The sequence below is a fragment of the Mus pahari genome, chromosome 5, assembly GCF_900095145.1.
Source record: "Mus pahari chromosome 5, PAHARI_EIJ_v1.1, whole genome shotgun sequence".
NCBI classification, from domain to species: domain Eukaryota; kingdom Metazoa; phylum Chordata; class Mammalia; order Rodentia; family Muridae; genus Mus; species Mus pahari.
This window is the reverse complement of record NC_034594.1, coordinates 6,914,249-6,930,633: the sequence shown is the minus strand read 5'-3', so window position 1 is coordinate 6,930,633 and position 16,385 is coordinate 6,914,249. Positions and strand designations below refer to the sequence as shown.

Below are 16,385 nucleotides of genomic sequence, written 5' to 3'. Positions count from 1 at the left end.
ACCATTCGGGGTTCAAACCTCAGCTCAATTGGAAACCAGCCTGTCTGTGCATAGCCCAATGCCCCACAAGTTGCTTTAGTGTATGGCAATTTAATTCAGTGAAATACTATAAGAATTTCAGATTGTTTCTTTTAAGAAATGTTTCTAAACTTTATAAGGTACTCTAAGAGTGACATGTATTGTTCATCAGGTAATGGAATAGTTTTCACTTAGGCAGTTTTGTATTCAACTACAAGTAGTTAATACCCATCAACTGCTTTCCGAAGGACATACCCAGTTTCTCTCACTTCTTTTGAGGGTGGAAAGCCTTCTGACTCACATCGAAATAAAGAGGGAGGAAAGGAAGGAAAGAGTAGAGGTGGCATTACTACTTTAGCTGTTACTGTCTTAGTTTCTGTCCCTGTTGCTGTGATGAGATGCCATGACAGAAGCAACGTAAAAGAGAAGGAGTTTGTTTTGGAGTTTGTTTTGGCTCGCAGTCCAAGGTGCAGCCCACCATGGTCAGGAAGTCAAGGGCTGTAAAGCATCTGGTTGAATTGCATCTCATAAATAAGCAGAGGGTAGTAAATAAGTGCTTGATAGCTCTCACATTGTTTCTCCACTTGATACTGTCAGGGATTCCCCTGACCACAAAATCATCCTGACAATAATTAAGGTGGGCCTTCCCACATCAATTACTGCAATCAAGATAACCTGCAGGGACTTACTGAAAAGCTATCCTTAATCATTCCCAGTTATGCCCTGAGGCTATCCTTCCAGGTAATTGCACATTCCACATTCTGTTAAGCTGAAAATTAACATCATCACCCTAGCTTCAGTAATGTCTTGTCTGAGAACAGGGGCTGCTGGAGAAGGTGGGCAGAAGTGTAGGGCAGCAGTGGGAATCAGCTTGTTTAGAGTTATCATATGGTATATGGATAGATACCCTTAGTGTTTAACTGTCTTTGTGGTCTGCCTTTCTTACCTAAGCTAATATAAAACACAGTCTAAGCCACATTGTCTGGGTTGCTGTTTTCCCTGAAATTTTATTGCTGTAACTAACTGACAATTCTATCCATGGTAGAATATTTGAGTACATAGGATTTTTCTTCAGTTTTCTTCCTGCTTAAGCAACTTGGTTTCTGGTATTTCTCCAACTAATTAATATATGTATCTATTAATTAATATATGTAATATACATATGTATGTATATATGTATGTATATATGTATGTATATATGTGTATGTATATGTGTGTGATGAATATATATTCATATCTACATGTATTATATATAAACATAAATTTCTAAACCTTATTCCAATTTATCTAGTTCTACATTTGTTTCCTTATTATAATGCGATGTAGTGATAGAATCTTTTGTTCTTTCATAAGGAGATATTTGCTTTTATGTTTTTTTTCCTTCTTCATCTTTTACTGTGATTGTTACTCTCTGAGAGCTGTCGGTGAGACCTTTGAGAGGATTAGAAAGGACTTATTAAGGGATTAGGTTTGTGTGCTAAGTAATTTGGTAAGAGTTAAAGAAGGAAGAACATTGTTCTCGACTGGTTATTGTTAGGAAGGAGGATTAGTCTGACTGGGTATCATGTACATTCTGTTGAGACAAGGGAAGACATCCTGTAATTGGTAAAGAAGTACCCGTCACTCATATTCAGTGGAGAAGTGAATATTTTGTAATGTGAGTGGTTATATTATTTATATAAAATTGTTTTTATATGAAAGTGATATCTGACAGCGATGTTTTATGGATAGGTTAGGTCAATAATTATAACATAGCCCAGCTGCAAGCATAGACAAGCTGTTAACAATGGTAGGATCTTACTATGTCAAATATCTTAAGATGGTCCTGTTATTTGGACTTCTCCTGTGGGGAAAATCTTGTCATCAGTGGTTTTGAATTTTATCGATATTTAGCTACAGAATTGTGTCAGATGTGATGTACCTTTGTTTATGTTGTCTAGTATGCCTAATATGAAAATTATGTAGATCCATAGACTCAAAATAAATCACTTTCTTTAAGCTTAATCAATTCTTATAATATCTTAAGTTTTTAACTTAAAACCCCCAAATTAACAGATGTATAATTTGGTTTATGAATAATATTTTATACTAGCAGTTGAGGATTAGATGAATCAATGACTCAAAATTGTCCTTTTCTTTTTGTCTCAGCTTCAGCATTTCTCAATCTGAGATACATTCATGTAGGAGATAGAAATAAAATAGGTCAATGTCACTGACATGTGTGTCACAGCTAGAAGACCAAAATGCATGAAGCATCTATATAGATTTCATGTGTACACTATGTAAAAGCAATATAATTATATGATTTAGTAGGAAGCAAGTGCCCTGGAAACCAGGAACACATTCACTTCCAAGTCTTTTATTTTTTTTGGGGGGGGGGGCGGGGAATAAAGTATCCGTTTATTTATGAATTAACTATAAAGCACAAGAGAGACATATGTGGGGAATCTTCACTTCCAAGTCTTAATTAGTGATGTTTACTTTTACAAAGAATTATTGCCTTTATCATTCCTCGCTTTTTTCATTCATAAATTGAACCTAGCATCTATGTGACAGGAATGATGTAATTAAAGCTCAGCAGGAACACTGAAAAGTATAAAGCGATATAGAGTGGAAGATTTAGCAAACTTTGTATAAGGGGATTACTTTAGTACTTTAGAGGATCTAAGCCAAATAAACTCAAGGTGTAAGTTTTTGAACTCTAGAGCAGTATCCAAAGAGTTAGAGCCTTTACTCATAGGTTTGTGCAAGTATTCACCAAATGCCTGTGTGTGCCTATGGTGTCATACTGATATCCTGTTGGACAAACTTATCCCTGTGAGTCCAGAATCCCCACAGTGGAGAGTTTCCCTGGGTCTAGTTTTCAAGCACATTTGCATATTTATGCAAATCTTGACAGGGAGTTATAACCTAAAGATAGTTGCCCTGAAACACTCCTGGGTTCTGTGTCCTAATGACCCAACAGTTGGATGCTCTGCACTCATAAGAGAGTAGCCTGCCTGTCCCTCTGCAGGGAGCCCTTCTGGTGACACAGGGAGCAGGATGATGCTAAGCACTTGTGTGCATGTGGGTCAAAGGTCTGCAGTTCTCTCTGCTTGTAGAGGTTGCAATTTGACATTCAGTTGCTGCCCCACTAACCTGTTTCTTCATTAATTTATATTTTGTCGTTTTAATATTCTAGACTGTTTCATGCTGATTATGTTTGTTTCTAGGTCATTTGGGGGTTTTAACCCTATACCAGTAATCTTTTAAGTTCTTAGCTTATATATTTTATTTCTATTTAATTGTACAGTATTTGTAAAAGGATTTGCCCGTGGTACTGCTTTTTATTTCTGCCATTTCCATACCTTTCCTCCTATTAGAGTCACTTGCTTATATATTCATTTCTAACTTATAAAATAATGTTGTACTTTGTTTTCACTTGCAGTTGAAAATAGCAAGTAGGAAGTGTAGATTTTTTTCCTGTTTATTTCCAAGGCAAGAAGTCATGCTTTTTTCCAAACATTTGAGCCTTGTGCTATGAAAGGATTTTTCAGATTCCTGGTGACTCCTAGTTAAATGTGAATCGAAGATCCCTGGCTTTTCCACCATTAAATCAGGCTGCTCTACTAGCAGATGACAGGATTCTTCTGCTCACAAGTCCTCTCTCTGTCCAATTTACTCATTCAGTAATATCCAGACAGAATCACTGCTAAAATAATAGTTCCAGTGTGTGTGTGTGTGTGTGTGTGTGTGTATGTGTGTGTATGTGTATGTATATGTATATATACATATATATATTATATATACATATATAGTATATATATGTGTGTATATATATATATATACATATACATATATAACAAGCCTTAATGGCTGTTACACAATCTGTCTACCTCTTCTGTATACATAATAACTTTTGATCTAGAAAATAGACTAAAAACAGTACATTTACTAAGATATCATATAAAATTTAATAGGAGACAGTTATTATTTCTTCCAGATTGGCTTGGTTATGTCTGGCAGGATGAAGTTACTATTGGAGTGAGAATACCAGAGAACTGACACCTCAGCCTGTGCCAGTGTAACTCTTCTGGCCCCGGGAAATCATAGAGTTTGTGGGATTGCTGAAGTGAAGTTTAGCTTCCTCCTGTGACTGCTTTGTCCTGGGACTGCCTTGTAGGAGGGAGCACATTGCCTACACTGTTTGATCCCTCAGGGTTTCCCTGCTGCAGAAGAAAGCCTTTTTGTTCTGTGTTCTTATTCGCTGTTGTAGAAGGGCTCTAAGAGCAATGGAAGTATTTGAATTGAAAGATTAATATTTATTTTAAAAATAAAATGAAGCAGCGAGTCCTTACCATGTAATTGGAAGAAATTGAAAAGGGTGTAGAAAATGATGATTCTGACCTCTGTGCATTTCTTAGAAGAAATTACGAGGTTTGGTATAAGGTTTGAAAAAAAAAATGGCTTCATATGAGAAGAAAAGAAAGGGAAGAGTTACATTTTAAATAAGATATGAAAGCAAATTATTCTTATCACCGCATTCAGTACTGTATAAAGCATATCAGAAGGTTTTTCACCTATCTCAATGTAATCCATTATCCATCAATATATCTTTCCCCTTATGTTTCTCAGTCTCTGGAAACTACCATTCTGTTTTTAAGATCAACATACTTAAATTATACACAGAAGGTCATATGACAGCCATCTTTTTGTGACTGGCTTATTTCATTTAACCTAATGATCTTGGGCTTGACTCATATTTCGTTTGCTTTGCTGGTGAGTAATATTCTATTGTGTTTGTCCCACACTGGTTTTGTTCGTTCTTCACTGGATAGGCAGATAGCTCCATTTCTTGGCTCCCAGCTCTCCTGCCAGGCACTACTGCAATAGGCAGAGACATACAGGTGATTCTTCAGATTACAGATTGTTGTAGCTTATGATAGTCCTAGTTTGTCTTTTCAGGAAAATCCACATTTTCCATAATGGATATACTGATTTTTATTCCCTCCCCCGACGGGGTAAAAAAAGACTTTTCTTTTCTCACCAGCATAAGGAAAGCTGTTCTTAATGGGTGAAAAGTGTATCTCATTGTAGTTTTCATCTGGCCTTTTCTAATTCTTTTTCTGTATACAAGCTAGACATTGTTTGTCTTTTGTTGAAAAGTCTCTAATTGGAATGCTTGCTCTTTTAAAACTTGTACTCTTTGTCTTTCTGGTGTTTAAAGAGTTTCATATACATTCAGGATAATAACTTCTCAGGTGTAGAGTTTGCAAATATGTTGTGCACTCAATGGGTTTTCTTTTCTTTCATGATTGTTTATTTTACTGAGAAGGAATCTTGGTTTTTGTAAGCGCTCATGAAAATTGTGTTTACCCTTGTTTGGGTCAATTATGACATTCAGAAGGATCTCCCTTAGGTTTTCTTCTAATAGTTGCATCGTTTACATCAAAGTGTTGGTTCCGTTCTAGTTGTGTGTTGAAAATCACAGCATCTCGTTTCATTCTCCTACTCATTGTTATCCAGTTTTCCATTGATATTTCTCAATAAGGCTATAATATCCACAATCATTCTTTTAAAATAAAGTTAAAACTCTCTGGGCTCCATGTTCATGGATTTATTCTTAGACTTTCTATGCATTTCTTGTTTTCGTAGCCTTGTGTTTATGCCAATTTCATGCTATTTTGATTATTGTCATCATCTAACACACTTTGAAAACATCATACAAGGATACTGGTTGGCTCATTTTTTATCAAGAGTTCTTTGGTTATTTGTGGTTTTAGTGGTCCACTGAAATGTTAAAACTGCTTTTTCTAGTTTTGTGGAAACTAGCACTGGCATTTCTCTATGTGTTTCAGTTGCTTGTTGTGTAAAAAAGAGAAAGGGAAAGAAAACTAACAAAGGAAACTTTATAAAGGAGGAATTTATTTTGGCTCAAAGTTCCCAAGCCCAGTAGTATATCATGGTGGGGAAATTCTTAGTTTCCCCAGAAGCTAGAGACAGCCACCCATGTTATATCCACCATCAGAAAACAGGACAAGTAATGCTATTGCTCAGCTTGCTTTCGTTTTCTGACTAGGCTCTAGACTCATGGTTCTAAATTTAAGGCGAGTATACTCATCTCACATAAGCTGATCTAGATAATCTTTCATATCCATACAATAAATTCCCACCCCCACCACCCATGAATTTAAGTTCCACCAACTTGACTACTAAGATTAGGCATCACATTTCTACAACTTACTGATTTTATCGTACCATATATATCATATTATTTTAAGCTAAAATCCCCCATATTTTGTGTCCATGTGGATACCTCAAAATGCAAGATGCACACTCAGTTCAGTCTTAAAACCCTCCTTGTCTTTGAATTTTTCAACACTGTAAGTGCAGAGTCCAACTTTTCATCTAAGCCTCTTCTCTTAATATAAACCCCAATAAAATAAGACACGGGACCAGCAAGATGGTTCAGAACCTAAGGGTACATGCTACCAAGCCCACTGACCCCAGTTCTAGTCCACTGACCCCAGTTCTAGCCCACTGAGCCCAGTTCTACCCACTGAGCCCATTTCTAGCCCACTGACCCCAGTTCTAGCCCACTGACCCCAGTTCTACCCACTGACCCCAGTTCTAGCCCACTGACCCAAGTTCTAGCCCACTGACCCCAGTTCTAGCCCACTGAGACCAGTTCTAGCCCACTGAGCCCAGTTCTACCCACTGACCCCAGTTCTAGCCCACTGAGCCCAGTTCTAGCCCACTGGCCCCAGTTCTAGTCCACTATCCCCAGTTCTAGCCCATGGACCCCAGTTCTAGTCCACTGACCCAAGTTCTAGTCTTAGACCTATATAATGGGAGGAGAAAGCTAACTCCTGTAAGCTGTCTTATGGTCTCCACAAGCTTATATACTGTAGCACATGCATGTCATAGAAACAAATAAGTGTTTAAATTGTAAAATACAAACAGGTTATATATTTCTGATATCCAAGACAAAAATAAACGTTTCATTTCCTAAAAAAGAAGAATGGGGCATAGGAAAGAGTTATTAGACAGACCCCATCAAGGCAAACAAAATATCCTTCCCCTCCCATGTGTATCTCAGTCTTGTGATAGAATCATGTGCCCTCCTCCAACTCTCTAAGGTAGCGCCAGTCTTCCATCTCTGCTGAATTAAACACATATTACCTACCTCTTGACCCAAATACTACATCACGCATGCAACCTTCATTGGCAGACATCTCACTGTCCTGATATCTGTGACACGTGAGACTTGCTATTGCAACTTGGTCTCAATTTTCAGTTTCATAAAGTGGCCTTTGGGGGCATCCTTAAGGGACTCACTTCTGGCAAAATGTCTGGCCTCTGAATCCTCTGGATCTGTGCTCAGGTTCTGTGGTTCCTTCTGTTTCCCATCTGTCATGACCTCAAAACAAGTACCATGTGGATAGTGCGTCAAAGCACTCATTGGCTCAGGGTGGGTCATCTCCCTCTTAGATCGCAGCTGCATTGGTGTTTGTGTGCTCAGCTTATGCACTTTCCTGTGTGACTGTTTCTTATGGAGAGAAACTCCTCAGTTGCAATCTCAGTTCAAGCTTCTTTCTTTCAAATGTTCAAGCATCTTCAGTAGATGCAGGCTTCTGTGGGTAGGATCTATTCCTCCAGATACCGTTCTCTTATCCCAGTGCAAGACACTGTTCCTCTTTCATACACTAATGTGTATAACACTTACATATGCTTAGTCCTCTGCACCCAGTTCAAATTTTCAAATGTTTTCTTAACACCTCTTCATTCATAACTTCACAAATATTTCTCTCTCTCTCTCTCTCTCTTTCTCTCTCTCTCTCTCTCTCTCTCTCTCTCTCTCTCTCTCTCTCTCTCTCTCTCAGGACTGGAGCTGTGAGCATTAATCATAACATAGCCTAAATACTAACAGTTCTTATAATTCCCTCAACCAAATAATTAAGTCTATCACCTCTATATTTAGTCTCACTCAAGTCCTCTGGCCATGGATTAAACACAGCCAGATTCTTTACTAGAATACACATGCATAGCACCTGAGCCAGGTACTAGCACACCCTTTGTTCCTCTCTTAAACAACACAGGAGGTCTCCACTATCCATATTTATCTCCACATTCTTTTATTCCAACCTCACACCAGAATAACACATTAATACCTCCTGCACTCAAGAACTTGTCTAGCCCCATGTTGACTGTGGCAGGGAATATTTGACACCAGGAGTCTGACACATCTGGCCATATTGTATCTACAGTCAGGATGCAGAGAACGATTGTACTAATGCTCAGTACACCCTTCCCCTTTGATTCAGTCCAGGAATTCTGCCTGTGGAATGGTACTACCCATTTTAAGGATAGGTCTTCCCATTTTTAATAGCGTAATCTAGGTAGTCCATCACAGACTGTACAGGAACATGTTTCCACTGTTATGTCAAATTTCATCAAGTTGACTCTCTCAGTATTAATCATCCCAGTAAGGTCTGTATTGAAACTGGAAATCATTTTGGATGTTGTGAAAATTTTGGCACTATTCATCATTCCAATCCACAAACTCAGGATGTCTTTATTTTTCCATATGTACTCTTCAATTTCTTTTAGCAATATTCTAAAATTTTCATTGCAAAGAATTTTCACCTCTTCAGTTCAATTTGATCCTGGATATTGCTTTGTGGTTTCTATAAATGGCGATGGTTTGTTCATTCTTTTTCAGATATTTTGCTATTGATGTTTAACAGCATTGCTGAGTTTTCTATGTTGCTTTTGTAAGAAGCATCAACTTTACTAAGTTCTTTTATTAGTTCTAATTCTTTTTCTGGGAGAATCTTTGGTTTTTATCTCTATAAGACCATCTGTGAACAGTAAGAATTTGACTCATTTGTTCTGAGTACATATGCTCTTTCTTTTTCTTTCTTGATTGGATTTCCAACTCTATGTTAAATACATAGAGAGAGAGAAGACTCTTAAAAAAAAAAAGAAAAGAAAGAAAAAAAAAGCTTCCCTTCTATGATGTTGAGGTACCCTCTTTAGATTAAGTTGTGACATCATCCTATATTTTATTGTTCCCTTTATCTATTATGTTGAGATACATTCCCCCTATGCTTTATATATATTAATTGCTTCTGTCTGACAGGAGATGTTAGATTTTGCCAAATGACTTTTGCTACCCTTGAGGTATAGTATAGTTTCTGTCCTTCATTCTCCTAATGTGGCTTGCCGTGTTTGTACACTCGATATGCTGATCCAACTTACTCTCCACCACAGGAATGGATCCAACTTGAACACGTTAATTAACATTAAAACTAATTAACATCTGCATTTTAAAAAAGAAGGTCAGTCTGAGAGCCACCTTTAGTGGTGTGTTCCTTTCTTTCTTTAGTAGGGGAGTGACTGCAGATTCATAGAATGTTTTCGTCTCTGTAACTGCTCTTTTGTTGTGAAGAGACACCAAAACTAAGGCAACTCTTATAAAAGAAAGCATTTAATGGAGGGCTTATTTACAGTTTCAGAGCTTTAGTCCATGATCATTGTGGCAAGGATCATGGCTGAAAATATAGCTCTGGTGGAGTAGCTTAGAATTCTATGTCCTGAGTTGTAGTCAGGGAGAGAGAAACTGGACCTGACTTAGGTCCACCCCCAGTGACACACCTCCTCCAACAAGGCCACTCTACTCCAAGGCTGTACATCTCAATACTTCTAATCCTTTCAAAGAGTTCTACTCCTTAATGATTAAGCATTGAAAACTATAATTGTGCCTATTGGTATGTGCAGGCGGTCGTGCATTTTTATTAAAATTACCACAGTTTTTAAGAATTCTTCTCCAGTTCTGCACAATAACTTGAGAGTGCTTAGTAATTCTTCAACTGTTTGCTAGAACTCATCAGTAACATTTAATTTGGTTTCGCTTGTTTGTTGCGGCTTTTTTTCATTAAAAAAGATTTATTATTGATTCAGTGTCATTAGTTTTGATTGGTGTGATATATTTTCTGTTTCTTCTGACTTAGTCTTGGTAAGATATATATATATATATATATATATATATATATATATATATATATATATATGCGCGATAATTATTTGTCCATTTCTCTGGGTGGTCAGGCAGTGTTGTTGCCATTTATGGTTGTTTACAATATTTTCTAATTATCCTTTAAATTTCTAAGGTATCACTTGTAATGTCTTCAGCTACATCCCTTGTTTTGTGTATTTGAGCCTCGTTTCTACTTAGTCTGGCTTATGGTTAATCTACTTTGTTTTCTTTTCAAATAGCCAGGCCTTTGTCTTGCTAATCTTGCGTGTTGTTTTTCTTCCTTGCTTGTTTTAGTCTGTAATTTCTTTCTGCCTAGACCTCTCTTATTTCCTTCCAATAAATCTGGGATTAGTTTGTTCTCCTTTGTTTGCTGCTCCGAGTTGCAATGCTAAGCAATTTATTCCAGGAATTCGTGGTTTGTTGGGTTAGAAGTTGACCTTTGTGAGCTGCTGCTTCTTCATGTGAGGCTTTCCCACACTGTGTCTCTTTCTTCAATTGTTCAGGGAACCTTTAGAATTTATTATTTATGTAATCTCAGAACTACTGTTGCCTTTTCTTTCTGATTGTGATTTCAATCTATTTAATCTATTGGTGGAGGTATGGCTACTCCTTCTTAGTAACTCACTATATGGAGTATATTATTGTGTCTTTCACTTTTAACCTGTGTAATCCTTTAGTGATAAAATGAGCTAATTGTAAATATCATGGTATTTAAAAACTATTTTTAAACTATAGAGATACCATTTTTTAAATTTAATTTTAAAATTATTTTAGCTGTGTGTGTGTGTGTGTGTGTGTGTGTGTGTGTGTATGCATTTGTGTGTGTGCATTTGTGTGTATGTGTAGGTGTTTTCGAGGCTAGAGCTGTTGGATCCTTCTAAGGCTGGAATATCAGGTGGTGACATAGATCCTGTGAAGTAAAGTAGGGCTTTCTCTAACATTTAACTGTTCACTCATTTCTCTACCTGAGGCACAGTTTTAAACAGAAGTTTATTTAATGCGATAATATCTGTATCAACATCTAAATTCAACATCATAAACATAAAAAATTCTTTTAGTGCTGTGTATTTCTCATTTGTTTGGTAACTGGTCAAAGAACCCATTAAAATAATCTTCTTTTTAATCTTTATGATCTAGCAAAAGCTAGTCTAGTCCAATTCCATGAAACACATTTTCCTGGCCTCAAGATTTTGTAGTTGTATACACTTACAGTAGCCCTTGCCTTCCTGCCTCATTTTACTAATTGGGAATCTGCCACTCTTATTCCCAAGAGACATGATAGGGGATTCTCCATGGTATTGTTCTGATTATAACATTGTTTCACTACTTTAAGGTGAAACTTCTCCTTGTCCATACAGGTACATTTTTCATAGTCAGCTGGATAAGATCACTAGAGCAGAGTGTGGTCCATCTTAGTCAACCACAGTTGACCTGTAATCCAAGAGCACAATACCAGTGACACCATAACTTTTCTGTCACCCTTCAGTAAATGCTGCGTGATTAGCTTTCATTAAGGTTCTGTAGTGTCCTCATTCGCTAACTTTCTTACCAGGGAACAATTTTCATATCAGAATACCAAGATATGAATCAGAGTTCAGCAGAAATAGTTTTATAATAGAGCAAAATCATTGAGATCTATTCAGATTTCTCAGGTCACAATGACTCCGTGAGAATCATCTTATCTGTGTGAGGAGCTCACAGATTTATTGAGCTGATTCTATGGCAGGAGAAGCATTGGTCTGCTGCCTTCTACTAGAGCAGGTCAAGTGCTACTCATGGGCATTGAAGAGAGTCAATCTCTTTACCACTTGTCTCCCCAGTTAAACTTCAGGTAGCACTTATCCATTTACTTTCTCTAGTACGAAGAAGAATGTAATTGTTTAAAATCAAATAGCCTGTACATTAATAAATGGATTTTAGCTTTAAGTATCCTAGCATTTGCCCATGAAAGATAATGTACACTCTCTATTTGAGATGCTTAAAAGTATAAAAGAGAATTTAATTTCTACTTCCCAGAAACTTGTGACCCATTATTCCCCATTCAGTCAAATAAGATGACAAGCTCCTGGAATAATGAGGTGCAAAGGTCATTAGAAGAACACAACAATTAATATTTTTTGGTATGAGGACATTATTTGAAACTCAAAACACATAATAGAAAAATCTAAAAGTATGGTGATCCTTCACTCTGGCACTAAAGGAGTCCATGTGTATGCATCTGTGATATATGTTAATTTTTTCTTATTTGTCACTTTTTTGTTTTTCTCTCGGTGTAGACAACACACTAAAAAAACACACAATAGAATTTTATACTAGACCTTGTACTAAGTTTCTTCTTTTTTTATATGCAATGAGTTATGTTATCAAGTCAATTTTTCAGAGCAGATCAGCTAATATTCTATAAAATGAACCTCTAGCTGGGCGGTGGTGGCACACGTCTTTAATTCCAGCACTTGGAAGGCAGAGGCAGGTGGATTTCTGAGTTTGAGGCCAGCCTGGTCTACAAAGTGAGTTCCAGGACAGCCAGGACTGCACAGAGAAACCCTGTCTCGAAAAACAAAAAACAAAAAAACAAAACAAAAACGAACAAGCAAACAAACAAAAACAAAACAAAAAATTAACCTCTAATTCATGGTATAAAATAAAACAGAAATAAAAGTCTAAGGTATCACAATTTATGTATCTTCATTTTTATTACTTTCTGTGTAACTGAATTTGTAAACAAGCCTAGTTGCATCTCAAATATGTGTTTAATGGGTGTTTTGACAAAATTTAGCCTCAAAATGTCTCTCAAGTTTCTAATATTAACTCCTCCTTGAACATTAGGAAAAACCAAAAATATGTACACTATTAGCAAGCATTGAACAACTCACATTATGAATGGATGACATTGATGGTTTTAATTTTTAACTGATTGCAAGGCAGCATCTTCTTTGAGGGAAAACATAATAAGTCAAACTTTCCACAGACAGATTCTCTCATTTTCCTGATCTGTTTCCAGAAAGATCTTCTTATAGAAACAGAATGCTAGTTGGTCTTCTCTCTCATGTCCATATTTAACTTGTCCATTCTTATTTAAATCTCTTTGTAGCTGAATATACTGGAGTGGTGTGTGTGTGTGTGTGTGTGTGTGTGTGTGTGTGTGTGTGTGTGTCTGCATGTATGTAGGTTGTATTGTGTTTTGAAGTTTTGTTCTTTTGTTTATTTTGGTCAAGAGTATGTAACTATAGCAGTCATAGTAAAACATGCCTAAAAATTATCTCAAATGTGAATCTGTAAGGATGGCACACAACCCAGTTCTCTCTTGACTCGATTGAATTCACATCATCCCCACTGATTTTGCTTTCTGGGTATTGAGAGTTAGGTGTCAACCTATACATTGCTTTATCAAATAGAACATAAGGTACAATTTATAAATCTTAATGTTTCAGGCCATTCTCAAACTGCTTGGAATAGCAAAGGTTCATAATGGAAGCTTTGTTTATTTTTTTTCTTTTAAAAGCAAAAATCTGAAATGAAAACTACATTCTGCTTTAAAGCCAAAAATCAAGGCTATATTGATTTATAATGTTCTATTGATTCACTGGAACATTTGTTTTGTCTGGTGAGCACGTTACATGACCAGATAAGATTGTATCAGGTATTTTTAACAAAATGAGATTCTGAAATTACATGAACAGGGTGATTAAATTGGCATTTTGTGGTATTTAATCTCATACAGGGTTTATTAAGTACAGGTAGCTATCTATTAAAGAACCCTATATAATAGTTACATCTGAACTTGAAATTAGATTGAAATTACCTACTCATTCTGTCAGTCTCTGGTTTGCTTGGAAGGATTTTTCACAGCAATATTAGCTTCTGATAGAACCTATGATTGATGCTAACTTCTCTTTTAGGCATAATCAAATTTGCTAAGAACCATGGAGTGGTACTGGACCAAACAGACCTCCAAATAGATCTATGAACACATTTATGACATTCATATACTAATATGTGCGTTTTAATAAGATGTTTCTGGTTTAACCCTCTGCCTTATTCTGTAGCATATATCAGTCTGTTCCTTTTGTGTAAACACTCAAGTCCCCCATTCTATCGATTATCCCTTCCACAGATAAGATCCTGTGAATCCCTGCAAACCTCATGTACCATGTGAAGAACATTTTGGCCTTTGACCTTTGATTTGTTATATGTATAATGCAGTGATTTTTCAGATAGCTGACGTTGGGACTGAAACTTGTCACCTCTCTCATCAGCACCAATTGCAGACTGAATAACTTGTTCTCCGGATTGAGTGAAGGAGCAGGTGACCAGTCTCCAGGGATGAGTCAAGTGCATCCCTGCCATCAGACAAAGATAGCTGGGAGTCACCATGTGTTTTCTCTCTTTGATTCCGGAGGCTTCCCTTAATGCCTCTGAATACCACCACCATCACCCCCATAGCTTTCTGTTCTTTCCAGCTCTCTGCCCCCCCCAGCTCAGATTCTCCCTGTTGCTTTCCTAATTTGCTTTTCCCACACTATACTAGCTCTGACCAGAACCTCTTCCCAAAATCTTAACCTAGCTGCAAAACTAAGTTGCTGTCTTGGAACATCTTCCTCTGCTGCCTCTCTTCACTTGAATCTCTGGATTCCCTATACATCAGCTTGCATCTTGTTCTCGTAATGCCCGCCTTTCTTCTGCCAAGGAAGGACCTTTGCACGTCCTTTTGCAGACAACTCTTACCGTATTTATTTCCTCACTATTCTCAGTGATTACTTCGACCATCAGTTTGCCAAAGAAGATATCCCAGGCCCTCAGGACCTATATTCCACAGAATTCTGAAATTACCCTGTGCAATGCACTATATCCATTTTATTTGCTCTGCATATTGCTCATTGTTTGGTGCTCTATTTTTGCTTTACCTACTTGATAGGCAGCCTGCTGTGCACTGTACTGGGCTGGAGGTTTTAGCTTAGCCGGGAGGTGGGTGAGTACAATCCAGAGCCTTGATTGAAGATAATAGCGTGGGCAAAGAATATACATACCCAGGAACAGCTTTAGAGAGCTGGTTCAGTTTATTGGGGAGTATGTGCCTGGGGAGTTGGGCTGGGTCTCTGGGGCAAGCTCTGTTTAGCCTTGCACATTTGTCCAGGACAGGTATGTAGAAGTCACGTCATCCACATACTCAGAGGCAAGAGGATCTGAGTGGGAAAAAAATCTTATAAAGTCAAATAAGCGAGGCCTGAAAACTGTCGTGATAGTATAATCTTACTAGGGCTGATAGTGGGACAGCCAACTTTCTGGTGCCAGGTTGGGACCTGAAAGGGAGACAAAGCCTACTGTCATCATCTGAGGTATCCCCCGTTGACACTCTCCTCAACCCTGCCTCCATCATGGTCCCACAATCATTTAGTTTTGGGAGCTGCTCTTCTAAAATAGAATCTGTGTGCTGTGTTGGCCAGCATTTCCTTTCAGTCACATTCTTCTATTTTCTAAAGCATTGCTCAAGGTCTTAAATGTTCATCACATAAGCATAATACAATGAAGATATTAGCTACTGGTCTTGTTGCTATGTACGGTAAAAATATCCTACAAAAACAAGTTAAGGAGAACAGGATTTACCTTTCCAAGAGATCCAACCAGCATGCCAAGAAATGAGTTGGGGCAGGAACAGGATTCCCCTCCTTTTATTGTATGCAGTCCAGAAACAAAGGAAGGAGCACACTGCTCAGCTCAGTTTCTTGTTTTTAACTCAGTCCAGTGCCCCAGTGAGTAGAATGGTTTAGTCACATGAACCATGTGTCTTCTCAGTTTAGTTGAATCTAGACATGTGCAGACATGGTGATTATAAATGGCATTCAGTTGATAATCAAGATTAACCATCATAAATGAACATACATAAAATGAAATAAAAATGAAAATAAAAGGGTAATAATACCTTGTGGAGAGGTAATAGAGTCCCATGCAGACTGATCTACAGTTACAAACACTCGGAGAAGCCTTAATTAGGATTTGTCTTTCAGGTTAGTGGTCCCTGTGCTCCCTGCCTAGCCTTCCCCACTAGAGCATCTTATGCTGTCTTCTCTCTCTGCTTTGGTAGTTGACGGACAGTGGCAGGAATGGAGTTCATGGAGCCACTGCTCAGTGACGTGTTCTAATGGGACACAGCAGAGGAGCCGGCAGTGCACAGCAGCTGCTCACGGAGGCTCTGAGTGCAGAGGACCATGGGCCGAAAGCAGGGAGTGCTACAACCCTGAATGTACAGGTAAGGCCAGTTCCTGTGTACCAATGACACTGATGGTTCACAAAACCTCAAAGAGCCATGCCAGACAGTCATACAATGAAAGGTAATTATATAGTCTTATGG

At 37.7% G+C, this 16,385-nt stretch overlaps 1 protein-coding gene across 1 annotated transcript in view; it reads left to right on the top strand.

The window, feature by feature from the left end:
• Positions 1-16,385, top strand: part of Adgrb3 (adhesion G protein-coupled receptor B3) — a 719,524-nt gene that overhangs the window by 261,474 nt on the left and 441,665 nt on the right. Inside the window, exon 6 of the mRNA XM_021197371.2 lies at positions 16,119-16,283. Within this exon, the coding sequence (XP_021053030.1) occupies positions 16,119-16,283 (165 nt within the window). The remainder of the gene's footprint in view (positions 1-16,118; positions 16,284-16,385) is intronic.